This window comes from Protomyctophum parallelum (assembly GCF_964188405.1).
Source record: "Protomyctophum parallelum genome assembly, chromosome: 18".
Lineage (NCBI taxonomy): Eukaryota > Metazoa > Chordata > Actinopteri > Myctophiformes > Myctophidae > Protomyctophum > Protomyctophum parallelum.
This window is the reverse complement of record NC_139716.1, coordinates 8,163,720-8,191,688: the sequence shown is the minus strand read 5'-3', so window position 1 is coordinate 8,191,688 and position 27,969 is coordinate 8,163,720. Positions and strand designations below refer to the sequence as shown.

The 27,969-nt window shown below is 48.0% G+C and overlaps 1 protein-coding gene across 4 annotated transcripts; it reads right to left on the bottom strand.

Annotated features, from left to right (window-relative positions):
* Positions 1-3,074: 3,074 nt before the first annotated feature.
* On the bottom strand, positions 3,075-26,972 carry kdm6ba (lysine (K)-specific demethylase 6B, a). 4 transcript variants are annotated; one of them, XM_083788747.1, is made up of 18 exons: positions 26,870-26,972; positions 23,620-23,792; positions 23,316-23,439; positions 22,467-22,538; positions 20,592-20,892; positions 19,025-19,105; positions 18,456-18,659; positions 17,501-17,683; positions 16,203-16,883; positions 14,788-15,180; positions 13,952-14,344; positions 9,637-12,758; positions 8,534-8,660; positions 7,740-7,845; positions 6,769-6,974; positions 5,748-5,857; positions 4,902-4,970; positions 3,075-3,799 (listed from the first exon to the last, which is right to left on the bottom strand). In XM_083788747.1, exons 3-18 carry the CDS (start codon positions 23,432-23,434, stop codon positions 3,631-3,633), a joined length of 6,336 nt encoding a protein of 2,111 aa, XP_083644873.1. In that variant the 5' UTR covers positions 23,435-23,439; positions 23,620-23,792; positions 26,870-26,972; the 3' UTR covers positions 3,075-3,630. The 4 variants fall into 4 exon arrangements, with proteins under 4 accessions (XP_083644873.1, XP_083644876.1, XP_083644874.1 ...); XM_083788750.1 differs by having other exon boundaries at positions 17,510-17,683; XM_083788748.1 differs by having other exon boundaries at positions 18,456-18,656.
* Between the last annotated feature and the right edge of the window lie 997 nt (positions 26,973-27,969).

Below are 27,969 nucleotides of genomic sequence, written 5' to 3'. Positions count from 1 at the left end.
GTGTTGAACTCGGAACTTCGGCTTTAGAAGTTACGGACTGTCTTCCATAATGCATATGGAATATGCATATCAAAGTATTAACAGCCTAAACTACACATGTGTTTCTAAACATGCGTATAATAAATCCAATAGTGACCATCGGCATCAACAATCTGCATCAGATCACTGCAGATTTCTACATTTGTTTTATATGAGTTGCACCTTTGTTTCGATAAAGCAATATTACACTTTCTAAAAGTGACAGATGTAGCCACTACGACCACAAATGTTCCACGAAACTCGCTAGCCTAGTAACACATTTGGCTGCTCTCTCAGAGAGCAGCACAGCTGATTTCTGATTAGGTGTTCCTATACTGTCGTTTAAGCATGGCTATAAAGTCAACCAATCAAATAGCTTCCTCCAAACGACCCGTTGTATTATTACAATCGATTAATAGAATTGCCATCACCTGGGCGGGTGAGTCGCATAACCATCCCGACGTTAAGCCGCAGTGCGTATGTGATTGTGTTCAACAGCATAGCCATGCGGCCTGGCAGTTTAATAAGTGCACGTTTCAGCTTGGGCAAAGGGGTGAAAATGCATGTGTATAAGTGCAATCTGTTGCTGGTTCATAGTCACCACCGCTTTATCGTGATAATGCCTATTCTTGCTATTATGTTGCAAATTGTGTTTGTGTGCGTGTGTGCGCACGCACACGTGCATGTGTGTGTGTGCCAAGCAAAATAACATTGACAGCTTGACAGCCCATATGCCAGTTTAGCAATGGTTGCTAAGCTAACATTGGACAATCGTTTTGGGGTGGGGTTTAGCGAAGGGTCCATTGTAGAACACTGGTTCATGTAGAAACTAATATTGAACACAACAGTAGCACTCACTGAAAAGCACTGTCGTGGCGGTATGACGTTCACACTGACTTTACGTGGCTGGACAAGAATGCAGACAACGTTGAAGGTCCTAACCAGGAACAAATGCCCAAACAAGATTGCCCGCCATTCAAGATCCGGCACACGTTTTTCACACACAATATGCACCAGAATCTAATATGCCACCATATTGCCCGCAAATCTAGTAAAGTGTGAAGGAACGGGGCTTATAACTCGTAAAGTTCTAACGTCTTTCTGCCTTAGTTAGGGTTGCAGCTAACTTAGAACCCAGACAATGAAAAGCCTATTGTGTTTCAGTGTTTTTTTTGCACACTGAAAAAAAGGGAGAAGGGCAGAAAGAAAGGGATTACTGTATATTTCCATTCAACGATATGGTTTTATTGAAAACATTGCACCTGACTATGACTATATACACCACCACCTTAACCATACAGTTTTCTCACTGCTCCCATTACAACATTTTGTTCCAATAACAAAAACATCCTTTATACAAATCTTATATATGTGTACTTGTGTGTACAGTATATTCAGGGGTGCACATAGCACGGGATACGCAAGTGCGCATGAGTAGGGATGGAGCTCGATAACCCGGAAAACAATCTGATAACAGGCTTATCGAGTACCCGGTATCAATAAGCTTTGGGCTAATCGAGCATAGCTGCCCATGACATCATGTTTAACCCATTCTGAACGGGAACCCATTTTGGTGTTAGCATCAGGTCGTGCTTTACCTATTGAAAAATAGCAGATCTACAAGCTCATATCGCGCCACCGAGTGGCGCGATACGAGCTTGTAGGTCTGCTATTTTTGAAAAATCGAAGAACGACTGACATTTTTTAGAATCTGATCTCAGGTCAGAATGGGTTAGTCAGACCAGTGTGTGTCCAGTGGAAACCTCGTATGAATCTGATCTCAGGTCAGAATGGGTTAAACAATCAAGACAAGAGGCGATCCGTCTTGTTAGAAAAGTACTGTATTTGAAGGCCCTAGCAAAAGATTCTGGTTCTGTTCAGAATTTATTGTCTCCCGTCTTTCCACAAAATAATAGAAAATGCTCGATAGGGGGCTCGATAAGAACCCGGCTCGATAAGCCTGATCGATAAGGTGCTCGTTATCAATAAAAAATGAACGAGCTCCATCCCTACGCATGAGTAGGGATGGAATATCAAATGTTGCGCGGAATATCAAATGAAAAGATGTGCTCAGCAAATTATTTATAGTGTCTGGTGTCATATACTTCAAATGTTAAACGTCCTGTAAGTAGATTATAAAAAAAATAAAACTAGTGTTGACAATTCATTACAAGTGGCTTATTTTGAAATCCACCGCTTTAGATTTCCGTCAATTAAAGTAAGCAGTTTGCCGTCTCTCTTAACGGATCAATTGCTTTTAAATGCACTCGGTTGCACTTAAATATGTAATGTGCTATAAATCAGCAGTGAAATACATGCATTGTAGCCTCCTATACCAGCACTGAAACGCATGCATTGTAGCCTCCTATACAGCACTGAAATGCATGTATTGTAGCCTCCTATACAGCACTGAAATGCATGTATTATAGCCTCCTATACAGCACTGAAATGCATGTATTATAGCCTCCTATACAGCACTGAAATGCATGTATTATAGCCTCCTATACAGCACTGAAATGCATGTATTATAGCCTCCTATACAGCACTGAAATGCATGTATTATAGCCTCCTATACAGCACTGAAATGCATGCATTGTAGCCTCCTATACAGCACTGAAACGCATGCATTGTAGTCTTCTATTTGGTCATAAAGCATACCATGAAACATCTCCAGGGACTGGCCCAAAAACGTTATGTGCACCCCTGTGTGTATTGCCTTTTGCGATATGTATATTGTTGTGTGTTAATATTGTGATGCGACGATACACTTTCAATATATTATGCAACCCTATAAGGCCAACAAACTGCCCTTCTACTCCCGAGCCGGGAAATAAAAATGCCATCTTAAAAATCAGACTTCCATGCCTCATGACATGGAAAATAGCCGACTTCACAGCGATGCTAGCTCACAGCACGTAGCGTCCGCGACTTGCCATGAACTTGTAGGTCGGCTATTTTTCCTACTTCTCTTGTGGGTCAGATGAGATCAGAGCTGATCTCATCTGACCTTGTCCCCCGTCCCCCCCCCCCCCCGTCCCCCCCCAAATAAACTCATCTCAAACAAGGGGAACATTTACGTTCTACTATGCTGCCACCTCATGTGGAATGCATTAACAGCCCAGCAAACAGGACATGCCCCGTTTTGTGGGCATTTCCATGGTGACACGCTCAGGTGAGTTCCAGTGACGTGATCGGAGTCACCGTCCGAACTACGGACTCCTGTCTGTTCCCGGTGTTTCGCCCAGGTCGAAGCGGTTTCGAGGGCAGGGTTACCGTAAGCGTGACGTTTGTGAGGTTAGGCTTAGCGTTAAGGTTAGCTTAAAGCATAGTTTTTGTGAAGTTAAAGGTTAGGGCCTGAGGCGCCACCTGGGCGACCCACCAAAGGAAGGGAGAGTCCTGTCCTAACGGCACCATGGAAAACAAGTCTTCTGTAATATACCCTTTGCTGCAACTGGATCTTTTACAGACATCGTATTGCATGTATTACTGATGAATTGAGTACAAGGCGTCACAGTGGAAACAACCCCCTGCGGGGCTTTTCATGCCATCTTCTTCCGCATAACTTGTGAACGTACTTGTTCACAAACTTGTTAAAAGTCATGTATCAATCAATCAGAGGTGAGTGTTCGTACCAGGAGTGCGGCTCCCGGGCACCTTCATGTACAGCTGGACAGTGTTCATGCCCAGGATGGTGTGTCCCACGTGGCTCAGCATGTTGCCGCTGGACGCCACGCGCATGAAGGCAGGCAGCTTCTGCAGCTCCTGCAGCTGGGGCTTCCACCTAGTGGACAAAAACAACAACATGTGAAGTCATGTGGTAGCCAGGTCTATGGGCTTTTGATGTTTTCTTTACAGTGACGTCATCGTCATGTTCACCATGCATGTATCTCTATGCACTAAAATCTATTTAAATACATTTGTTTTAAAAGGGGTAAAGGGTACATGATCACACCTCATGGGCCCTGTTTTATCAGTGCCTTACCCCTTACCCCTAACCCATTACCACTTACCCCTAAACTTATTTGCCTTTTTTTGAGCGGTGCAGCTGCTCCAATTCCGATTCCGTGCTCAAACGGGGACACACAAAGCTGTGCAGCTTTGTGTGTCCCCGTTTAAGCACGGAATCGATTACTTTGACTGGCTGATGTACGAGGACGTTCTCATCATTCATCATCATCATCACATCATGATAAAAGGCCGCTCACTTCACATGTGTGATTATTTTTATTACTATTTTGAAAAAAATATTTTTGAATAGTTCAAATAGGCGATCTACACGCTCACAACGTGTCAATGTTGATCGGCTAGTTGATCGGCTAGTAATTTATCAAATTAAGATTTGAATACAAATAAATAAATAAATCGCTGTGTGAGTTCTGCCACGTAAACTAAAACATTATACAAAAAAATAGGCTATTAAGACAATTATGAATCATTCATTTGATTCGGCTCATACAGGACTGGACCATATAGATAAAAAAGAGAAAGTTTTACAGCATATTAGGCCGCAAGATTCATATCCTATTCATATTAAAATCATATACATTCGAATCATTCGAAATTCGTTCAAATCCATGTGGCGTTTTAACCCATTCTGACCGGGCACCCATTTTGGTGTTGGCATCATGTTATGCTTTAGCTATTTAAAAATAGCAGATCTACAAGCTCATATCGCGCCACCGAGTGGCGCGATACGAGCTTGTAGGTCTGCTATTTTTTGAAAAATCGAAGAACGACTGACATTTTTAGAATCTGATCTCAGGTCAGAATGGGTTAATCAGACCAGTGTGTGTCCAGTGGAAACCTCGAGTGAATCTGATCTCAGGTCAGAATGGGTTAAAAGGAATATTCAAATTAGTTATGTCTCACACATAATGGCTTACCTCTTGGGATCAGACAGGTCGATGTTGGTGCCAAACTTAATGATCTTCCCCACTTGTTTCTGTTCACCGCTGGGGGAGGGAAGCAAGTCAGAGACTCAGTGCAGTGCTTGGAACACGTATATTATTTCATATAATGCACTGTTAAATCTATATTCATAATTAGGGCTGTCCCCGACTAAGGATTTGTATAGTCGACTGATAGATGAATACATTTGCTGTTAGTCGACTAATAGTCGACTGAGCAAAAAAATAAATATATATATTATTATATTTCTTTTGCCCCAAAAAATTGTATATAAAAATACAATATTAACATAAATATACAAAAATATTGTATTATTCCACTAGGTCTGTGGGGGACATAAACACATTTGAACATTCTGACTGTTTTTTTTTTTTTGTGAACAACTGAGAGGCTTGTCATTAGCCAGATTGAGCACAGCAGGTGAGATTGAGATTCTGGAGTCTATCAAGCCAGCGCACTGTGCGATTCAAGTCACACAGTCACACAGGCAGACACACTCCACATGCACATTGGAGATTTGAACAGTCAGAATGTTCAAATGTGTTTATGTCCCCCACAGACCTAGTGGAATAATACAATATTTTTGTATATTTTTGTAAATATTGCATTTTTATATACATTGTTTTGGGGCAATTTCTTTTTTTTTCTTTTTTTTTCCTTTTTGCTCAGTCGACTAAGAGGTGGTCAGTCGACTGAGACCCGTTCCGATCGATTAGTCGACTATTCGACTAATCGAGGTCAGCCCTATTCATAATCCATAATCATATTTCGAGGAAGCAGTACTTTTTCCCACCACAGCTTTAACCGTGTGTTGTTGTTACCTGCTGCTGTCCTTGGGGCCGTCCTTGTCAGAAGTGCTGGGTGCTTTCTTGTCCTTGTCCTTCTCCTTGTCCTCTTCATCATCATCTTCATCGTCACTAGGTTTATCCTCCTGAACACACACACACACACATCATGGCACGTTACTCAGCTGCTGAACATCAAACTATTCCTCCAATGTCCCGCACACGCCGGCCCGCTGGCAAAAATAGCACACCTACAACAAGCTCCCAACATGCGTTGAGATGATCTAATGATGTGTTGTACGAGGTCACGTATAGGGCTTACGTGGTAAAAAATATACAAGCTCTGCTAAAAATATATATATTGTGAAAATGTGTGTAATCTTTGAATGTATATATGTATTTTTAAAGCGAACAATTTAATCTAAAATCTTTGCTTCTGGGGTTACCTGGAACAAAATGTTTTGAGATGGGGGGGTCGGCAAATACATATAATGTTGGGGTCTTTGACATGAAAAGGTTTGAGGCATAGGCTTTTCACAAAACAGTTTTTCACAAAACGACATTTGTAGAATCGGCCTCAGGTCTTAACACACCGACTGGAGATCTCTGTCTTCTAATGTTTTCTATTGATTCGGTTTGAGATGGCGCTATACTACTGCCTATCACTGTCCGTGTCTATCTAGGAGATAAACAGTGATAAAAGTGCTTGGTCCGTCAGTAAAAAAGGTTCCCCCCTCGTTGACTTGAACAATAGCCAAAATCTTAACAGCCTTTTAATCCCAGATAAAAAACAAGCTTTATTTACGACCGATTCCGGTCGCGTCGCTGGTCGCGGTTCAAGAATAAATCATGCCTCGGGTGGTCCGCGATCCTCCTGGCGATAGGATTGCTTATCCGTGAGCTAACTTCTGGTTAAGGCCTGGGGTCATTTTTGCCCCTTGAATGAAGCACCTCACTTTAAAATACCCGTGGCACATGAATGGACAGAGACTGAAACAATCGTGCCAGTCAATGTGGTCATAATGGGTCAAATTGCGTGCGTGCATGGCTGGTTTACCTGTAGGCTCTCCTGGAAGCTGGAGGCCTGGTACTGGGCGTACTTGGCGATGGTGGTGTGGGAGCGGCTGCTCTCGCACGGCCAGGCCTGACTGGTCCCCGTGGGGTCCCAGTTCTCGTCTGCCGGCTGCTGCACCTGCGTCCTGACCTCCACCGACTGCTCTGCGTTGGCGTCCACCAGGGACTTGGTGGAGAACAGGCCCAGATCTGTGCACACAATGACCAAAAGAGACGTCAAGAGGTCTGATGGAGGGGAAAAGGAACTGGTCGGAATAACGTGTTCCTTCCACGCGCTACGTCCGGCCGGGGGGTGAAAAGAAGCAGCTTGGAAGGAAGCATGAGGTCCACTGCCCCGCCCAGGTTTGGCAGAGGAAGTGTAGCGCCCAGGATTACCTTAGATAATTGACACTGGGTGAAAAAATGGTTTGCAAAATCGTGGGATAAAAATTAAGGCTAACAAAAGAAAGGAAAAAAAATAGTTAAAATATGTAAATAATCATGATAAAAAGAGAAGGACCCGGCCACACAAGGTTAAAAAATGAGGAATGCCTTTATTAAATTAACCCATTCTGAACGGGAACCCATTTTGGTGTTAGCATCATGTTATGCTTTAGCTATTGAAAAATAGCAGAGCTGCTATTTTTGAAAAATCAACTGACATTTTTAGAATCTGATCTCAGGTCAGAATGGGTTCATCAGACCAGTGTGTGTCCAGTGGAAACCTCGTATGAATCTGATCTCAGGTCAGAATGGGTTAAAAGGCAACTTCCAACATGTTTCGACCTAACAGGTCTTCATCAGGGCAAGAATTGCCTTTTAATTTAATAAAGGCGTTCCTCATTTTTTAACCTTGTGTGCCCCAGATCCTTTTTTATCATTATCACATCCTGCTACCTCCATTGAGCACCTGGTCAGTTCCTCTTTCTTCTATGTAAATAATCAGTTTCTGAGTGCATGGTTTGTAATACGTACTGAGCCTCAGCGAGCCGGCCAGGCCTCTGATGACGGTCACAGCGTTGTTGGGGTCGGTGCAAAACTGCAGCAGCACGGGGGAGAAGGCGTCTCTCTTGCTCTCCAACTGCAGAAGAAAGCAAGGCAAAACTTGACTTAATTTCTTTTTTTTTTAATTTATGTTTTTATAACCACATTTTGGTGATATTTGGCCATGTTTTTAAATGTATATTCATGTGACTTTTGTAGCTTGTAGATCGGCTATTTTCGCTATGAAGGTACACCTTGACTTGCACCAGATTTTGAAGACCACTACACTAAACCACCACAAGAGGGCAGAATGTGCCCATATAATAGTGGCATAGGTGAAGTGAGGTGAAGTGACTTACATAGATGCTGGGTGTGGGAGGGTTGAGTTGTGAGGTGAAGTGACTTACATAGATGCTGGGTGTGGGAGGGTTGAGTTGTGAGGTGAAGTGACTTACATAGATGCTGGGTGTGGGAGGGTTGAGTTGTGAGGTGAAGTGACTTACATAGATGCTGGGTGTGGGAGGGTTGAGTTGTGAGGTGAAGTGAAGTGACTTACATAGATGCTGGGTGTGGGAGGGTTGAGTTGTGAGGTGAAGTGAAGTGACTTACATAGATGCTGGGTGTGGGAGGGTTGAGTTGTGAGGTGAAGTGACTTACATACTGTAGATGCTGGGTGTGGGAGGGTTGAGGTGAAGTGACTTACATAGATGCTGGGTGTGGGAGGGTTGAGGTGAAGTGACTTACATAGATGCTGGGTGTGGGAGGGTTGAGGTGAAGTGACTTACATAGATGCTGGGTGTGGGAGGGATGAGTTTCTCCCTGGCAAGGGGCAGCTCTGTGCTCTTCTCAGGCTTGACAGAGAAAGCTGGGAGCAGGAAGGACTCTTTGAACTTCCCTTTCAACCTCGAACCCCTGAAACAACAGAAGAATGCATCATGTCAGGTGGACAGTGGACACCACACACACACAAACTGACCACAAACCTTCCCTGGAGTCCAGACTAAAGACACATATGATACATTCTCCCTGGTATTTTAAACAAACCCCACTGCTGCTCAAATCTTTTGACTTTTATAAGGTGTTGTTGTGTATATTCTTCCTGAAATTCTCCTTTTTGAACAGTGTTATATGTTTTGTTATATGCTGTGCAGCAGTTGTTTTTAAATGTGCTCTATAAATACAATTTACTCGACTTCTGACTCTATTGCAGTTTACAGAACTAAACAAAACCACAGAGCATATGTACATTATGTATCCTATGTATTGCATTGTTTATAGGTGAAATCTATCTTGCATTTTTATTAGCTGTCACTTTCAACCGTGATATATAGATCATATTCTTTTGCGTCAGTTTTTAAATCACAATATTCTTTTCCTGACCTTTTTCAATTTCACCTCTGATGAAAATATAAAACCAAAGCAAACAAACAGAATAAAACCAGGAAACCCACTTTAATGGTGGATGTGTCTCCTGTCACATACACCTCTGTGTCTCATATAGCAACATATTTGTATATTTTCTTTTGGAAGAATTTGAAGGTTTTCATAAAACCTTAGTTTTGGCTTTAGGAGGCATCGGTTCTAAATGGGTTAATAAAAACACAAAGCATGAACCATGCAAAACTAAACTCAATACAAAAAGTTTGGAAACGTAACTTTGGTCGGTTATTTCTCCCCTTTAATGTTACCAATTGGTATTGTATTTTATATCGTTTTTATCGTTACAACGAGGTACTCATATTACCCACTCAATATTACACATATTGGCCATTTTTACACTTTATTATTTTACACTCAGTGTTAGGGAACTCCGATTCTTACAAGCTATACCTCACACTTTTTGTGCCGAGTTTACAATAACTACGGTAATTAACACACTCCTACTTACTTGCAGGCCCTGATGATGTCCTTGGCGTCGTTCTTGATGTTTATCTCCTCCAGTGGGATTCTCTTCTCCTCCACCTCGGAGGCGATGAACGTCTCCCGGTCGCCGCTCTCCACCTTGATCAGGCGAATCTTCAGCTCCTTGGGCGGGCCGTCCGACAGCGCCTTCAGCTTCATGAAGTCTGTGGAGACCAGCGAGGAACCGGGCGACTCCTTGTCATGTTTTCCTCCGGAGGTTTTGGAGGCCCATTCGGCATGCTCCCCGTCACTGGTGGATCCGGCGGTGCCGGGTGCCTCCTTTCGCTTCCGCTTCTCCGAGTCCGAGCGAGCGCCGTCCTTCTCTCGCACCTCCTTGAACTGGAGGTCGAGGTCGCCGAGGACCCTGCGGTCTTTCTTCTCCTTGTGGCTCTTGCCCTCCTTATGCCGCTTGTGGCTGGAGCCCGAGGAGTTGGAGGAGGAAGAAGAGAAGGTGGAACTCTCTTCCCTCTTTTCCCTGTGCTTTTTCTTTCTCTCCTTCCTCTCTTCGTGCTTCTTGCTGCTGCTGTGGCCATGCTTTCTCCTCTGGTCCTTCTCCCTATCTCTGTCTCTCTCTCGTTCCTTCCCTCTCTCCGTCTCGTGTCTGTCCTGCTGCCTGATGTGGGCTTTGGATTCGCCCGCAGAGCTCTTGGCGGAGAGCTGACTGAGGTTGATCTCGCAGATTCTGCCCAGCTCCGCGAGAGAAGACTCCGAGATGGTGGTCAGCTTCTGTTCCTCCTTCATCTCCATCTGTTTGGGCTCTATGGAGGGGATGTGTTCTTCTTTAACGAACCCTAGCAGTCTCTCGGTTTCTCTATTGTCCCTCCAGATGTCGGCTTCCTCCAACTTCACCGCCTTGTGCTCCCAGATGTCAGATTCCTCTACCTTCACTATCTTGTCCTCCAACACAGGAGAGGGAGAAGAAGGCTTCTGAGGCGGTAGAGCCGGACTGAATCCCGGGTGACCGGTGGAGTCAGAGGTGGGAGAGGTGCTTTGCTGCTGCCGGCAGATGTCGGGACCCAAAGAGAGCGACGAGGAATATTTTACCCCAAGCAGTGCTGAGGCCGGGGGTCTTCCAAAAGGCCCGCCTCTGTAAGCGTACTTCTGGCTCTCCGGAATCAACGTCTGGGACTTGAATATGCTGCTCATTCCCGTCTGGTGCAGGTGGGGTCTTTGAGGCGGCGGGGAGCAGGAGGGGGTCTCCGAGTAGTATTCGTCCTCCTCTTCGTCGGCCTCGCTCTTGGCCAGGTCGGTGAGGCCGTAGAGCTTGGCCAGGTCACAGTGGCGGTAGTTGGTGTTGGCGGACCCCATGCCCGTCTCCATGCAGTGCCGGGGGTTGATGTGGATGTTAGGGGAGACTTTGAGGCAGTCGTCGTCGTCCTCGTTGAGCGACGACGTCCGGCTGCAAGGGGACGCCAGCGAGCCCTGGCGGCTGAGCACGGGAGGGCTGGCGTGGGGATTGGATCCAAACTCCTCCTGGTTGGGCTGGTGCTTGGGCGCCGCGATGAGGTCCGGGGCACACAGGTAGCTCTTGACGGGCGGGATGCCGGGGGGGAACGCGTCGAGGGACCCCTTGGCGCAGTACATCTCCTCTTCCTTCTTGATGGACTCGTCCAGCATGGCCATGATGTTGGCCAGGCCGTCGGGGAGCAGCGTCGACATCTCCGACGGCTCCTCCTCGAACTGAGCGCTGTCGGACTCGCCGCCGCCCAGGCCGCTCAGCCCGCCGCCGGGCATCCGCTGGTGGTGGAGGAGCGGCGGGCTCGGCAGCGAGTCTCTCGGGAAAGCCTGGTACAACTTTGGGGGTTCCCTCAGCGCCGGTGGTGGGAGAGCGCCGAGACTCCCCGGGGGCGTGTGCCGCGGGCCGCCGTCGTCTCTATCCCCGCGTTTGGATGGCGACGGTGCGTTTTGCATGGCGTGGGGCTTGTTGTGGGCCTGGGTGGCGTACGCCTGCTGGTTCATCCCTGAGGTATGGTGTGTGGATGGCGGACTCTGGGTCGCCGCCGTGCTGCCGCCGTTGCCCCACATCTCTCTCTGCCTCTGCTTCTCTCTGGCATACTCCGTCTGGGGCGTGAGAGGGGGAGGACGCAGCCTCTCCACGGGGGCGGCGAGGGCGGGGCCCGGAGGACACGGCGGTGCGCCACCGCGGCTCAACCAGGGGTAAGGCGGCGAGGCCTGGGCAGAGGCGGCGGGCGGCGGGGCTGAAGTAGCAGTGCAGACGGAGGAGAGGCGAGGGGGAGGTGGGGAGGTGAGCGACAGGTCGCCAGAGAGCAGTCTCTCCAGACTCTCGATAGCGGTCTGCTCCTTGCCTTTAGGACTGCTCAGCTCCTCCTTCACCCTCCTCTCCATCCACCGCCTCCTCTCCTCCTCTTTTCTCTCCCATTTCTGCTTTTCCTCCTTTTTCCGCTCCTCCTCTTGCCTCTCCCACTCTCTCCTCTTGCGGTCCGCCTCCTGCTTTTCCCACTCTCTCCTCTTCTCCTCCTCTTGCCTCTCCCACTCTCTCCTCTTCCGGTCAGTCTCCTGCTTTTCCCACTCTCTCCTCTTCTCCTCCTCTTGCCTCTCCCACTCTCTCCTCTTGCGGTCCGCCTCCTGCTTTTCCCACTCTCTCCTCTTCTCCTCCTCTTGCCTCTCCCACTCTCTCCTCTTCCGGTCCGCCTCCTGCTTTTCCCACTCTCTCCTCTTCTCCGCCTCCTGTTTCTCCCACTCCCTCCTTTTCTTCTCCTCCTCCTGTTTCTCCCACTCCCTCCTTTTCTTCTCCTCCTCCTGCTTCTCCCACTCCCTCCTCTTCCACTCCGCCTCCTGCTCCCTCTTCTTCCGCTCCTGCTCCATCTCCAGTTCCTTCTTCTTGCGCTGCTCCTCCTCCTGCTGTTGCTGCTGCTGTCGCTCCCACTCCCTGCGCCTCCTCCTCTCCTCCTCCCTGCGTTTCCGCTCCTCCTCCTGCTCTCGCTCCCTCTTCCTCCTCTCCTCGGCCTGCATGTGGCCCTCGAGCTCGGCGTCCAGTTTGTCCAGCGCGTCCACGGTGGCCTGCTGGGAGATGGGAGCAGCGGGGCCGGGCGGCTGGCCGCGGGAGGCAGGCTGGGCTGAGGAGGATCCGGCCTGGTGGTGGTAGGGCTGTCACGGTCAGGACAGGTAAAGTTCAACCATTAATTGTCATACAAATACTTGTGAATGACAATAATTGAATTGGGGTTTTGGGCATTTTAACTTTGAGACTTATAATAAATGCAAATAGTTGCATTTCTGCTCTCCTTTGAGGCTTTGAAAACAAAAATTGCACCAAGCGGATATGACGAATAGATTAATTATACATGGTAGGTATACCAATAATCTAAATAAATAACTATGGTCACATAGTTTTGTTTTATTGTGTTACATGTCCAGATTTAAGTTTTCTGTTAATAGTATGTTTATATATAAGTTTTATGTTATGTATCATTATACGTTTAATTGACCGATTAGTTTGTTTATTTTATTGTTTCTCTGGGTTCCTGGACAATGGACATCATTCCTTTCATGCTAATGTGCAGCCAATGAGGTAAAAATGTCAATTTCAAATGTATTTTCTTTAGGGCTGTCAATCGATTAAAATATTTAATCTGATTAATCGCATGATTGTCCATAGTTAACTGTGATTAATCGCAAATTAATCGCATAATTTTTATCCGTTCAAATATACCTTAAATCAGTGGTTTTCAAGATTTTTAATATCAAGGTCCATTATTTATTCTGCATTTGAGCCACGGACCACCATTTGATGACATTTAGCCTTCCAGCCCCAAACTAAAGAACTGTATTGATGTTGGCCAATGGTACCATTACAAGAGATAACAGGCCATGTTGATCAAAATAACATGTTTTCTAAGTTTTCTAATTGTGTAGACTTAAATTAACTTAAGTAATGCAGCTGTTTAACAATTATTCAACTCTTCAGTGTAAAATTGCCATGTGTCTCTCAACCATTCTGTCAAACTTCACAGTGCGTTAATCACGCGTTAAAAAAAATTGTGCCGTTAAAAGGATTGTGAGTTAACTAGTTAATAGTGCGTTAACTTTGACAGCCCTAAATTTCTTTTATATTTTGTGTGCTTTTATATGTCGTTAGCTTAAGGGTGCCCAAATGACGCCACCAGTAACCAGAAACAATCGACTTGTTTTTTGGACTACATGAAGTGAGGTAGGCTATATTTGCACATTGTCAACACATTCACTACAGATGGACCTAATAAAGCATTCAATCCAATAATTGCGATGATTTTGCAAATAATCACCGTCAGGCGATTGTGTAACAACTGCGACAGGCTTACCTGGTGGCCCGATCTGGACAGCAAGGCGGCGGTGCTGGGCGCCTGCGAGGCCGAGACCACGCTGGCGCGATGAGATGCCGCCGCCGCCGCCAGCGTGGGACAACACGTGCTGGCGAGAGGCCTGGCCGCCGCCGGGAGAGGGTTGGCGACTCGACTGGTCGTGATCACGCTCTCCCCCGCCCTCTGGTGGTGGCCTGAGGAGAACAAGGAACTGGGCGGCGCGGGAGGCGGTCGCTCGCTGGCGGCCGCCGCCCGGCCGTAGTGCGACGACGACGACGTCCTGGGAAACGACTGGCCGGACGCGGCGGGGTTGGCGCCGGGTCCAGGCAGCTGCTGAGGTTTTGCCGGTGCCAGTCGGGGAGGAGGGTGGTTGGCAGTGCCCGCCGCAGCTCCCTGGTAGGAGTGAGGGGTTGCGAGAGTTAATCCCACGATCTAATCCATGTAGTCATTTATTTAAAAAACTATCTATCTGAATGTTTTCGCATTGGACTCGTTGAGAGATACACACACTTTGTGTAGTCACATGTTACCGCTCAAAAATTACTTCTCAATACATTTTAATCAATCGAAAAAGTGATGGCTAGAATAATGAGAATATCAGTGAGATCACGGACAGCTAGTTAACTACCCGATAGCCGTGTTAACTAGTTAACCCATTCTGAACGGGCACCCATTTTGGTGTCAGCAGCATGTTATGCTTTAGCTATTTTTTTAAAATCGAACAGCGACTGACATTTCTAGAATCTGATCTCAGGTCAGAATGGGTTAATCAGACCAGTGTGTGTCCAGTGGAAACCTCGTATGAATCTGATCTCAGGTCAGAATGGGTTAACTACCTGATAGCCGTGCTGCAGCAGAGCGTCCAGCTGAGACGTGGGGGCAACGGAGGACACTCTCTGCCAGCTGTCTTTGTTGAGAAGGGCGCTGTTCACCGAGCAGCCAAGAGGGGGTGCTACGGTCACAGTGGAGACTCCAGTCTTAGCCCCGCTGTCGCCGCCGTGGCTGCTGCTGGCATATCGGCTGGCGGTGCACGGAGCCTGGGAGGCAGGGAGGTTGGGGGTGATAACAGGGGTACGGGTGGGGTTCACTGGGACCAGCGGGGGGCTGGCCTGGTGGTGGTGGTGGTGGTGGTGCTGGGAGTGGGCATGCAGTGCCCGGCTCTCCGCAACCTGATTCTGGCTCTGCTGGCCCTGAGGTAGCAGCCCTGGATGTCTGTAGAGGCCTGGCTCCTGTTTGGGGGGAAAACAAGACGACACGTCTTCAGTGCAACACATTCAATCACTGCACTATAACATTATACCGTCGATAATGATAATCCATGAAGAAAGTGTTTACGAGTGAGCTGGTTAGTGCAGTGAGCTGGTTAGTGGAGCGAGCTGGTTAGTGGAGTGAGATGGTTAGTGGAGTGAGCTGGTTAGTGCAGTGAGCTGGTTAGTGGAGTGAGATGGTTAGTGGAGCGAGCTGGTTAGTGGAGTGAGCTGGTTAGTGGAGTGAGATGGTTAGTGGAGCGAGCTGGTTAGTGCAGTGAGCTGGTTAGTGGAGTGAGATGGTTAGTAGAGTGAGCTGGTTAGTGCAGTCGTTAGTGCAGTGAGCTGGTTAGTGCAGTGAGCTGGTTAGTGGAGTGAGCTGGTTAGTGGAGTGAGATGGTTAGTAGAGTGAGCTGGTTAGTGCAGTCGTTAGTGCAGTGAGCTGGTTAGTGCAGTGAGCTGGTTAGTGGAGTGAGCTGGTTAGTGGAGTGAGCTGGTTAGTGCAGTCGTTAGTGCAGTGAGCTGGTTAGTGGAGTGAGATGGTTAGTGGAGTGAGCTGGTTAGTGCAGTCGTTAGTGCAGTGAGCTGGTTAGTGGAGTGAGATGGTTAGTGGAGTGAGCTGGTTAGTGCAGTCGTTAGTGCAGTGAGCTGGTTAGTGGAGTGAGATGGTTAGTGGAGTGAGCTGGTTAGTGGAGCGAGCTGGTTAGTAGAGTGAGCTGGTTAGTGGAGTGAGATGGTTAGTAGAGTGAGCTGGTTAGTGCAGTCGTTAGTGCAGTGAGCTGGTTAGTGAAGTGAGCTGGTTAGTGCAGTCGTTAGTGCAGTGAGCTGGTTAGTGGAGTGAGCTGGTTAGTGCAGTGAGCTGGTTAGTAGAGTGAGCTGGTTAGTGCAGTCGTTAGTGCAGTGAGCTGGTTAGTGGAGTGCTGTGTCTGTACGCACCAGGCAGTGAGCACTGGGTCTGTATTGTACTCACCAGGCAGTGAGCACTGGGTCTGTATTGTACTCACCAGGCAGTGAGCACTGGGTCTGCCGCCAGGGAGTCTCCAGGTCACATGGGAGCTGCTGTGCTGTTGTTGAGGTACTGCGGTGTTGCTGGCAGGAGGGGGAGGAGGAGGGCCCTGGTGGGGGGCCTGGTGCCCCAGCCCTGGGTGAGGAGGAGGAGGAGGAGGGCCCTGGTGCCCCAGCCCTGGGTGAGGCTGGAAGTGGCTGCTGTAAGGCACACCGCTGCTGCTGGCAGCAGGGGAGTTTGCTGGTGATGACTGGGGGCGCGGGTGTTGCTCCCTGGTCGGAGTAGACGGAGGAGGGTGACAGGGACTCGCTTGGCTGCTGCCCCGAAACCCGCCGGAAGATGCAGGAGGAGGAGGTGGTCCCCTTTGGAGAGGAGCGCCACGGGGCTGCTCCGAGGCCGCCGGGGGGCGAGCCGAGGCTGGGCTGGGTTTGGAGGAGCCGCCGCCGCCGCCGAAGTGGTGGGGGTACGAGGAGGAGGAGGAGGAGGAGGAGGAGGGGGGGTTCGGGGATTGCTGGTTTGCAGCCTGAGGTTGGAAGGCAGCCTTGTGGGACAGGGGGGCTCCGCCACATCCCTGTGTATAGCCGCTGACGCCTCCTCCGGGAGAGGAGGTGGGCGACGACGTGGAGGTGGGCGGAGAGGACTTGTGGGTGTAGCCGCTCATGCCTTGTTTGGTGGGGTCCTGAGAGGGGAGGTGGGGGGGGGGGAGAAAACAGGTGTCAGGTTTCATAATTGCGTTATGCATTGCCAGAATCCACTTTGTTTGTGTAGGTCTATGTGCTAAAAGAGTGACTTTGAGACGTGTCTCACTAGTAAGTCAATGTGATTTAATATTTATTATTATTTTCTAATAAAAAGAGAGCAACTATTGATGATATCTAGCCAATGGTAGATCACTGCCAAAGTGTCATTTTGCTTAAACAATCCTGGAAATAAAATTTCATCCCCAGCAAATGTAACGTTTGCTACCCGAAACAGGGCTCTCTCTCGTAAAATAGGTCTTGTATCTCAATGGGATTTCAGCTGTATAAATAATAACGTTAAATAAAAACAAGACGAAAGTAATCAACTAACGTACAGAACAAAGTATTAGCTATCGCTTGGGGTAACGAACACCTTTCCAAGACAAACTCAGTAAACTGGACAAGAATTGGCACTTTACTCCCCCCCATCTACCGTGTACACAAAGCCGATCTACGAGAGCTTGTACACCTTGTAGATCCCAGAATGTGGCCGACGGGGTTCAAGTGGTTTTAATCTCATCAATGTGTTTCAAAGCTATGAAACGCGTCGTCTTACGGTGCAGACCTGGAACTCCTGTGGCACGAGGTTCTTGCGGTCGGCCGTCTGCGGGGCCCAGGAAGGGTTGACCTTCTGGAGAGGGTTCCAGAAGGCTGGTTTGGGAGCGGGATAATGCAGCTGCTGAGGTCCTGAGGGAGCCTGGCCCGGGGCAGGGAAGCGCTGCAGCCCTGGGTGTGGTACCTGGACCGCGGAGAAAGAACACTGGACTTAGCTACTGTAGGCCGGGTCACAAGAGACCACACACACATACACAAACACACACACACACACACACACACACACACACACACACAGGCCAATCCCATTTGTTTCTCAATGCTGATCTTTGGGACTGACTGTCCATTGTCCTGTTACTGACACTGTTACTTGCAAGTGATCAGATCGTATTCGTGTATCCAGACGATGGCCTGAAGTAGCCCATCTACAAGCTCACAACGCGTGTATTTTCGTCATGTGACAAAAGAATAAATCAGGCCTCCCGTGTATCCAGACATGGACACGTCGTTAGAAATCAGACATGATTCACAAAAATCTGTTTGGATGGATCGGATCCAATCGGATTCCAATCTGGGATAGGCCACAAAAACGGATTTGCTGTACTTAACCCATTCTGACCGGGCACCCATTTTGGTGTCGGCATCATGTTATGCTTTAGCTATTGAAAAATAGCAGATCTACAAGCTCATATCGCGCCACCGAGTGGCGCGATACGAGCTTGTAGGTCTGCTATTTTTGAAAAATCGAAGAGCGACTGACATTTTTTAGAATCTGATCTCAGGTCAGAATGGGGTTCGTCAGACCAGTGTGTGTCCAGTGGAAATCTCGTATGAATCTGATCTCAGGTCAGAATGGGTTAAAACGAGTGAATCTGCGTTACTCGTTACGCATTTGAAAAACGCGTGCGAGCCAAAAGTCTTGTCTGGAGAGGAGAGAGAGAGAGAGCGTTCCTGACCTGATCGGAGCTCCTCTTCCTCTTGCTGGGGCTGGGGCAGTCTTCGGGGCCGGGGGGGCGGGACGGCGGCGCGGGGGGGTGCAGCGAGGGCGTCGGCGTGTGCTGGATGACCGAGTGCTCTCCCAGTGGAGGCGCCGGCCTCTTCAGCTGGCCAATGAGCATCTTCCCCTGGTAACTGCCCCTCTGCTGCTGCTGCTGCTGCTGCTGGAAGTGGAAACACAGCAAATCAACAATTTAATGTAAAAATAATAATTTGATCATTTCGTGTATGTCGCCCGTGAAACAACTGCTTGTAGGTAGATCGGCTATTTTCCCATGAAACCGTTGCGCGATGAAGTATAATAAAAAAGTATTAAAAAAAAAAGAAACACGCTTCTTGATTCTTCGACGAATCGAATATGAATCAATGGAATTATTGCTTCGAAAACGATGGCTATAGTCGCAGCCCTGAAACGAACCTGTGAGCTCAGCCGCCGTAGCAGGAGTGACACAGTCAGCATGGTAATACCTTGGTTTGTATGCGTGGTGGTGGTGAAACATGAGCTTAGCCAATTAGTGAAGGCTTTTACCTGTTGCACCTGAGCCCACATCTCCTCCCCTAGTGATGGGGCCCCTCTGGGGGGGGGGTGCTGTTCCTGGGGACCCCCGAACTGAGGCGGACACGGAAGACGAAGGGGAAGACGAGGGAAATAAGAACAGAAGAACGCAGAGTGAGTGACGCGAACAACACAAAAAGGTTAATTGCACTTTACCGCAGGTTAAAGCAACGAGCCACAAGAGGCTGTGGGTCACCGTGGAGATTGTAACAGCGAATGGTAAATAAAATGGTAAATGATAAAATGGTATATGGTGTAAGGCGCTTTTATCCAAAGCCCTTAACATAGGTGCATTACATTCACACACACATACACCGATGGCGGAGGAAACCATGCAAGGCACCAACCTGAACATCAGGGGTCTTGCTCAAGGACACCTCGACACCAACTCTATAGGGGGAGCCCGGGATCGAACTGGGAACCTCGCGGTTCCCATCCACCCGCTCTACCCCTGAGCCACCGCTGGGTTGTTACCAGCTCAGTGGTCTCGTGGTCAGAGCGTCCACCCTGAGATTGGGAGGGTCAGGGTCCAATCGATCCCCCAGTCGAGTCAAACCAAAGACTATGAAAGAATGGTACCCAAAGCCTTCCTGCTTGGTACTGTCTACACCATGAGACATACTAGCGTCATGTCCAATGGGATGGACATGTACATCATGTGATATAGTAGCCTCATATGTCAGCAATTAATTTGTATATTTCGGTTATTTGTCATGTCTGCGTGCAATTTGTGATTACGAAGTCTTAAAAACCAAAACAGAAATGCAAAATTGCATACATTTAGTTGTAAAAACTAAAATCGTAAAACCGCAATTATTTGTGCGACAATTAATCGGCAACTTAAAGGACAACTTTATTTTTTTTCAACCAAGGTTCATGTTTTAGGTTATTATTAGAGAAACTAAAATTTTCTTTCATTTGCTGCTTTCTTTCGTTTTAGGGATTTTAGCTCTTTTTGACAGGGGGGCGGGGGCATTCAAGAATGGGGCTAAATAGGTATTTTTTTACCAAATGTGATGGTGATTTATTTATTTATTATTTACTATAGTCCTAATAAACCCCAGGAAATTACATCTGGCCACAGAAGATCACATGATCTACTGAATGTGAAGGTATAGCCTACTGGGGGGAAGGCTTACTGTGTGTATAGGCTCAATATGTTAGTTTGTCACATTCAATAGATCCTGTGATCTTTTGTGGCCAGATGTAATTTCTTGGGGTTTATTAGGACTATAGTAAATAATAAAAAAAATTATCGCCATAATATTTTGTAAAAAAATACATATACATGCTCGAATGCCCCCGCCCCCCTGTCAAAAACTGCTAAAATCCCCAAAACGAAAGAAAGCAGCAAATGAAAGAAAATTAACACTCACCTTTTAGTTTCTTAAATAACAACCTAAAACATGAACCTTGGTTGAAAAAAACTAAAGTTGTCCTTTAAATGTGTAATCATGGCGGCCCCTACTCGAGCAACGAGAGTCTCGTTCTTCTTTCTCTCGCGGCAAAACGTCGGCGGCACTTCTTCTTCAGCTCTCACCTTCAGCAGGCTGTGGCCGTGCCTGCTGGGGGGCAGCTGGTGGGAGCCGCTGCCCGCGTAGCCGCCGCCGTGGAGGCGCAGTGCGTGTTCGTTGGGCAGCGCCATGGGCAGCGAGGGTCCTTGAGACTCGTACAGCTGGCCCTGCTGCTGCTGCTGCTGCTCCCACCTCTGGTGGTGGACCGGGGGAGGATGGGGGTGGTGGGGGGGCGGCGGCGGGGGTCTCAGCTGGTCCCTGGGCAGGCCCGAGAGCATGACCGGAGGGAGGTCCGGCTTCTCGGCCCCTCCTCGCATTTGCATGGGTCTGGATGGGGGTCGAAGAAAGAACGAGATTTGTTCAGATTTAAGCCTTTAACCCATTCTGACCTGAGATCAGATTCATACGAGGTTTCCGCTGGACACAACACTGGTCTGATGAACCCATTCTGACCTGAGATCAGATTCTAAAAAATGTCAGTCGTTCTTCGATTTTTCAAAAATGACAGACCTACAAGCTCGTATCGCGCCACTCGGTGGCGCGATACGAGCTTGTAGATCTGCTATTTTTCAATAGCTAAAGCATAACATGATGCCAACACCAAAATGGGTGCCCGGTGGTTAAGGCAAGGATTTTTAAACGTTTGTATTTATTATTAGCCGAGAGATAATCAGGAACCCCCTTGTACAATATTGTGCTGTATACACTTCTTTTTAATGCCTGTCATGCAGTGTTCATTTTGTTGAATAAGACCTAAGGCTAAAATACAAAAAAAACTAAGATTTTGATATTTAGTCGACCAAGACTAGACTAAACTAAACATTTCAGATGACTAAATAGGACTAAAACTAAATCAGAATTTGTGTCAAAATCAACACATGGTGTCATGCAACTTGATACGAGGCTTAAAAAGCTTAGCTCGCCATGTTCAGCCGATCTCATCATCATGTTGATTGTTTGAGATTTGAGAATTGCAAAGTATTGTTCTTAAGTACATCTACATTGCCTATGGCAGGGGTATTCAACTGGCGGACCGCGGTCCGCGACCGGACCGCGGACCACCTCTTTGCGGACCACCCAAAAAAAAAAAAAAAAAAAAAAAAAAAAAAAGGTTTTTTTTTTTTTTTTTTTTTTTAGTTAATAATATAAATAACATCAGATGGTACATTTCTCATGTGAAATTGCTGCAAAGGCCCCCAAAATGTCCCCCAAGGGCCCCCAAAATTCTGGCGCGCGCTACGCGCGCGCGCAGTGTGATTTGGATTTGGAGTTCCACTCCGGGCCTGCACTCTGCACCCTATTATTGGTTGGTTGGAAGGGGATCTGATTTGTATAAGCTTGACCATACTAAACGGGCATAGAGCCCCGCTCTCCGATGGACGCCGCGCATGGGACCGGACCTCGGTCTTATTCAAAAAAATATTTGTGGACCTTCATCATTTCTTAACAATATGTTTGTTTGTTTGTTATACATTATACAATATACATATACGTTGCATAAGTAAGTAGGTGGGGAGAGGCTTGTTGTCGGTATCAGCCGGTCCTTGTTCACCCGCTTCAAATGTTATCAACCTATAATAACCAGTATGTTCTGATCGAGACCATTCAATGCAGCCAGTATGGACATTCACACATTACACTGCCTACCGCGAGTAGGCGACTAGGACATGTGCAAGTGAAATTACTGCTGCCGAAGCGAAACCACTGTGAAACAGACTTACATGGCCGGTTAAGATTGGGTTCAGGGTTTAGGGTTAGATTTAGCCATTACGGTTAGTAATGGCCGGCCACGTCGGACAATGGCTGCATTGAACGGTGTTGATAACGGCTTGATGAGATAACATCCAAAAACCGCTCCCTCGTTTCAGTGATGGGACAAATGGATTCACAAATGGACTTACCCATTATTAACAAATCTACTGGGATGGTTCAGAGGTAGGTGGGAGATGACCTGGCTCATTCCAGGTGGACACCTGGACAAGAAACAGAACACACACACGATCTAGTTGAAACATTTATCCCTTTCATTCACCCAGCAGCAGTGTAAATTGTGCACCAATACATTAACACTCTAGATTTGAGTGTGCTGGGGTGTTGTGCTCACAGTACCAGACGCCAAATATAGCCTATACATATTTATATATACCAAATTGGTACACAGGTACCAATTGACACAAACACACACACCCCGTGTACCACGCTATTTAATCCATGTTCTCCCCCTGCGTAATACGCTAAACCCGCTATTTGTTTTATGTGTTTAATTCACCGTTTTGTATTAATTTAAAAAGAAATAGCGGGTTTGTCGCAGACCTGGTGACGAGGCGGACGCGCTATGACGACGTAACCGGAAGTCAACCAACTGCCGGCTTGCAAGGGCTTCTGGGAAACTGAGTCCAATGCAAAGTGAACGAGGGTGTATAGGGACAATCTTAGCTCGCTTTTGCTCTTTGTCTGTGACCCGGATCAAGGAAGTGGCTTTTTTGTCGGCTCAATAACAAATCATTGGAGTGTTTTCGAGCGGATTTTCATGGATCAAAGGCGCAAATACTTTGGCGTATATGTCATATATTAATATAAAGACAAAGAGTCAACGTGTTAACCACTGTCACTCACGAGAGAGAGAGAGAGAGAGAGAGAGAGAGAGAGAGGGAGAGTGTTAGTTAATTTCAAGTCATATGGGACCCTCCGCCACAACAGTCGGAGGTGTGAATATGCTTGCTTGGTGCGGTCCATGACGGGGCACTGACCTGGGCGGCGGGGGCCAGGCGCGGCCCATTGTAGGGGCCCATTGTACCCTGCTGGGTGCGTCCAGAGGGAAAGACTCCCGTGTGCCGCGGACGCCAAACTGCTCCACCGCGTGATGCATCCAGCCTGCAGGGAGGGAGGGAGGGAGACAAGAGCTGTAAACATCTACTCGTTTAAGCTTGTACATCTGCTATTTTGAAAAATCTTAAAAAAGGTGTGGGAACTACTGCGTTAGAAGGCTGTGTGTGTGTATGTGTGTGTGTGTTAGGGCAGCTTAGCCGAGTGTAGCGTTGCTCCAGTACTCACCAGCCTAGCTGTCTGTGTGTGTGTGTGTGTGTGTGTGTGTGTGTGTGTGTGTGTGTGTGTGTGCTGTGAAGCCCTCCACTGCAGGACAGAGGAGGCCTCACTACACCGACACACCGTCTGCAACCCTTTGAAGTCTTCAGCACCAAGGAGGACCCGGAAAGCCTGACCACAGGCTGGACAAGAGAGGAGAGAGGAGAGAGAGAGAGAGAGAGAGGGTTAAGGGCAAAGAAGACCGAAGAGAACCAAGAGAGACACAGAGAGAGAAAGACGGAGATGGAGAAAAGTACAATACATGCCCAGGCAGTGGGTTCTCCATTATATGGGCTGGCTGGAGACTGCAGAGAGGGGAGAGGCTCCAACTTTGCAGCTACACTGTCTGCAACGTTACGCGAGTCAATTTAACCACTTTCAACCTGGCATCACGTTTGGCTCCTTTTTTTTTTTTTTACAGCCATGTCATTGTATTTCTTACACGATACGATATTTGGGTCCCCATTGGCTGCCACCACAGTAGCGGTAACTCTGCCTGGAGTCCACTCCACACAACAACAACAAAGACAAGTCCAGTGCTTCAGTCAGTTGACGGTAGAAGGGCTCAACAGGGACAACTTGAAGCAGAGAGAAGCAGTCAGTTGACGGTAGAAGGGCTCAACAGGGACGACTTGAAGCAGAGAGAATAATACCTGGGCACTTCAGGGGAGAAGACTATACACAAACTAAATATACCGGAGCACTCGATTAGACCGTCTGCACATATTCATTATTTTGTGAGGGTGACTCTGAGGAAGTCGTCAAGTCACAAAATAATAAATACAGTGCATACGTCTCTCCTGAAGTGACCATTTATTATTCTCTTTGATTTACGTTGATTCACATGTCAAAACATAGCAGGTCTACAAGCTCACAACACAACGCGTGCACGTGTTGTGAGCTTGCAGATCGGCTTTCGCCGCAATTCGTCCTTCACCGAAGCATATACCGGGGCTTCAGTTATATTATCAGAGTTGCAAAACTGGTCGGACCCATTTCTAATACGGAACGTACAGAGAGACAGCGTGTGAAGCCCTCCATCTGGCTCACTATTCTCCCAGTTGGTGGCCATCGTGCGGGGAAAACTGAATTCGGCACACACTTAGGTCAGTGTTCATTTTGTTGACTAAGACTAAAGACTAAGGTTTTGTCGGTGTGTGTGTGTGTGTGTGTGTGTGTGTGTGTGTGTGTGTGTGCGAGTGTGTGTCTATCTCTCTCTCTCTTGCTTTGTGGCTGTTGTTGTGGGAACCGTTGTGTGGCTGCTGTGTGCTCTGTCAGTCAGTAGAGGGCGGCATTGTGCCAACGTGCCACTAGCTACAGTGATCATTAGGCAGTCAGCGCCATATGGCCAGGTTCGCAAGACAGAGGCCAAGGATACTGTAAAGCAGCATTCATACCGTATAGACCTCCAACACAACAAGACACACAGAGAAAGAACTGGACACCTGCCAAGAGTATGTGTGTGTGTGCGTGCGACACGGTTCATGGTTCAATAGCGCTGCAGTGCATGCTGCCAAGTGTGTGTAAGCTGCACGTTCGTGTGAATCGAGAGTTAAGTGTGCTGCGTTAGCGTGTACGAGAGATCGAACGTGCCTGCAATGATGCGTGTGTGTGTGTGTGTGTGTATATGTGTGTGCGTCTATACGGAGACACGGGCTTTAATCTCATTATGCCAGGCTAGAGAGAGAGGGGGGAGGGGCAGGGGCGACAGACGGGCGACAGGATGGAGGGACAGATTAAGAAAAGGAGATGAGAGGTTGGAAGAGGACAGGGAGGAGGAGGGAGGAGAGCAGGAACGGTGCCATATCAAACGCCCACACACCTTCCACGCACACACGTGCACACACACACAGAGAACAGTCGGAGAAGGAGAACAAAAACAAACAGACCCACATAAAAGAGCGTGACAGATTTGTCCCTCTTACCCCTCCCTCCCTCTGAAACACCTGACGCACACACATCACACACACACACACAACACGCCCGCATGCAGAGAGACAGAAGGTGTCGGCTACAAAAAGCACCGCCCACATACCACCCTGTCTCCTCGGGACCTAGCCTGGGACGCATCCCATTTTCATCTGATGTCTCCTCGGGACCTAGCCTGGGACGCGTCCCATTTTCATCTGATGTCTCCTCGGGACCTAGCCTGGGACGCGTCCCATTTTCATCTGATGTCTCCTCGGGACCTAGCCTGGGACGCGTCCCATTTTCATCTGATGTCTCCTCGGGACCTAGCCTGGGACGCATTCCATTTTCATCTGATGTCTCCTCGGGACCTAGCCTGGGACGCATCCCATTTAATCTGATGTCTCCACTCTCCTCGGGACCTAGCCTGGGACGCATCCCATTTTCATCTGATGTCTCCTCGGGACCTAGCCTGGGACGAATCCCATTTAATCTGATGTCTCCACTCTCCTCGGGGACCTAGCCTGGACCATACAAAGCGACGCAGAGAATAACAACCACCCTTAACCTTAAGATTACTGAGGTGTAAAAAAAATATCTACAAGATCACAACGTGCAAACAGGTTCATTTTTCCTTTTTTTATGTATATATGTTTGAATTCCATTAAATATTTAATTTAACATTAAAGGAATCCGAAAAAAATTAAAGGGATATTTACTATAGCGACCTATAAAAATAAATTTGAACCTGACCCACTGTTTGGGAAACATGGCTCTGCGATGATATCAGATCTACAAGCTCTAGATCTGCTCTTCTGGGTGTGAGACACCGCCACGCGACCTAATATAAATCAGGTGACACCCCCCCCCCCCCCTCCCCCCCTCCCCTCCCCCCACACACACACCATACACACACACACTCAGGTTCCCTGACTGGCTATTTAAAGGCTGCGTATAGGGCTATTTTCGGAGCGTTTCCAGACTTACAGCACATTGCATTAGATAGAAATACCCATGGCTGTGTGTGTGTGTGTGTGTGTGTGTGTTTTGTGTGTCCTTCCTGTTCGAAGGGTTTGCTGTGGTACACACACCCACACCACCCACACACACTACTGCTGTGTGTAGATAGGCTGGTGGGGGGGAGGGGGGGAGTGGTGTTTAACTGTCAGGAAGGACAGTTACAGCGTTTCTCAAGACACGCTGGCAACTTTGCGTTGCAGGCGTACATGCAACCGACGCACGCAGGCGCAGGCACACACACACACACACACACACACACACACACACACACACACAGAGAGAGAGTAATTACCTTTCAGAATAGCACCAAGTTATCGATTCACAGTTTGCGTGGAGTCTCAGCTTTGGGCTGTCGATCATGTCTCGGGGGCCTCCTCAACCTGTGGAGGAGAGAGACGACAAAGATGTCTGCTTAGAACGATCGAAACGCTGTCGAGGGAAGACCAAAGACCACACACTTCTGGTTCCACACCTCTCATGTCAACACTGTAACCCCCCCAATAGCCCCCCCCCCCCACCACCACCACCAGTGTATGCATGCCTACTAGATTGTTAGGTTTTTATTTCAAACCTACTGCATGTTCCCCGCAAAAAACGGTCTGCTATCCAGATTCTAAAAAATTCTTGTTACATCCTGACAGTTTTTCTGAAAAAGCTATGTTTCTATGTTCTTGGATTAAAAAAATAGCAGACCTACAAGCACTATGAGCTTGTAGATCTGCTATTTTTCCAATAGCTAAAGCATACATAACACCAAAAGGGGTTCCCGCCCCCAAAATGGGTAAAGATCATTTTCTAGAACCCTCGTATCTCCGTTGCCCGCATCGTTCCACGAGCGCACTCGTGCCCGACGTGCCGACGAGTTGCGCCATCCGAGCTGGCAAACCCGTGGCGCGGACGGAATAAGGAGTACGAGTACTACTATGACCCGTTATCCAAATTAACCCATTCTGACCTGAGATCAGATTCATGCAAGGTTTCCGCTGGACACACACTGTCTGATTGACCCATTCTGACCTGAGATCAGATTAAAAAAATGTCAGTCCGCTCTTCGATTTTTCAAAAATAGCAGACCTACAAGCTCGTAGCGCGCTATGAGCTTTGTAGATGGGGGGGGGGGGGGGGGGGATCATGTGGTTTGTGACGTGATGTATTTTGCTGGTGCGTAAGGTATACACCCCACGCCTCCTCCCCCCCCCCCCCCCCCCCCCCCCCCCCCCCCATCACGTTGACAATGGAAGGCTTTCATTTCAGCCTTCTACTCATCCGTACTTCCATAAGTTCGGACACATTGAGATGCCACGCCCCCCCACCCCCTGTGTGTGTGTACAGACAGGGGTCTGTGATACAATGGGAGCAAGAGGAGGTCTCTCTCACACACACACACAGAGA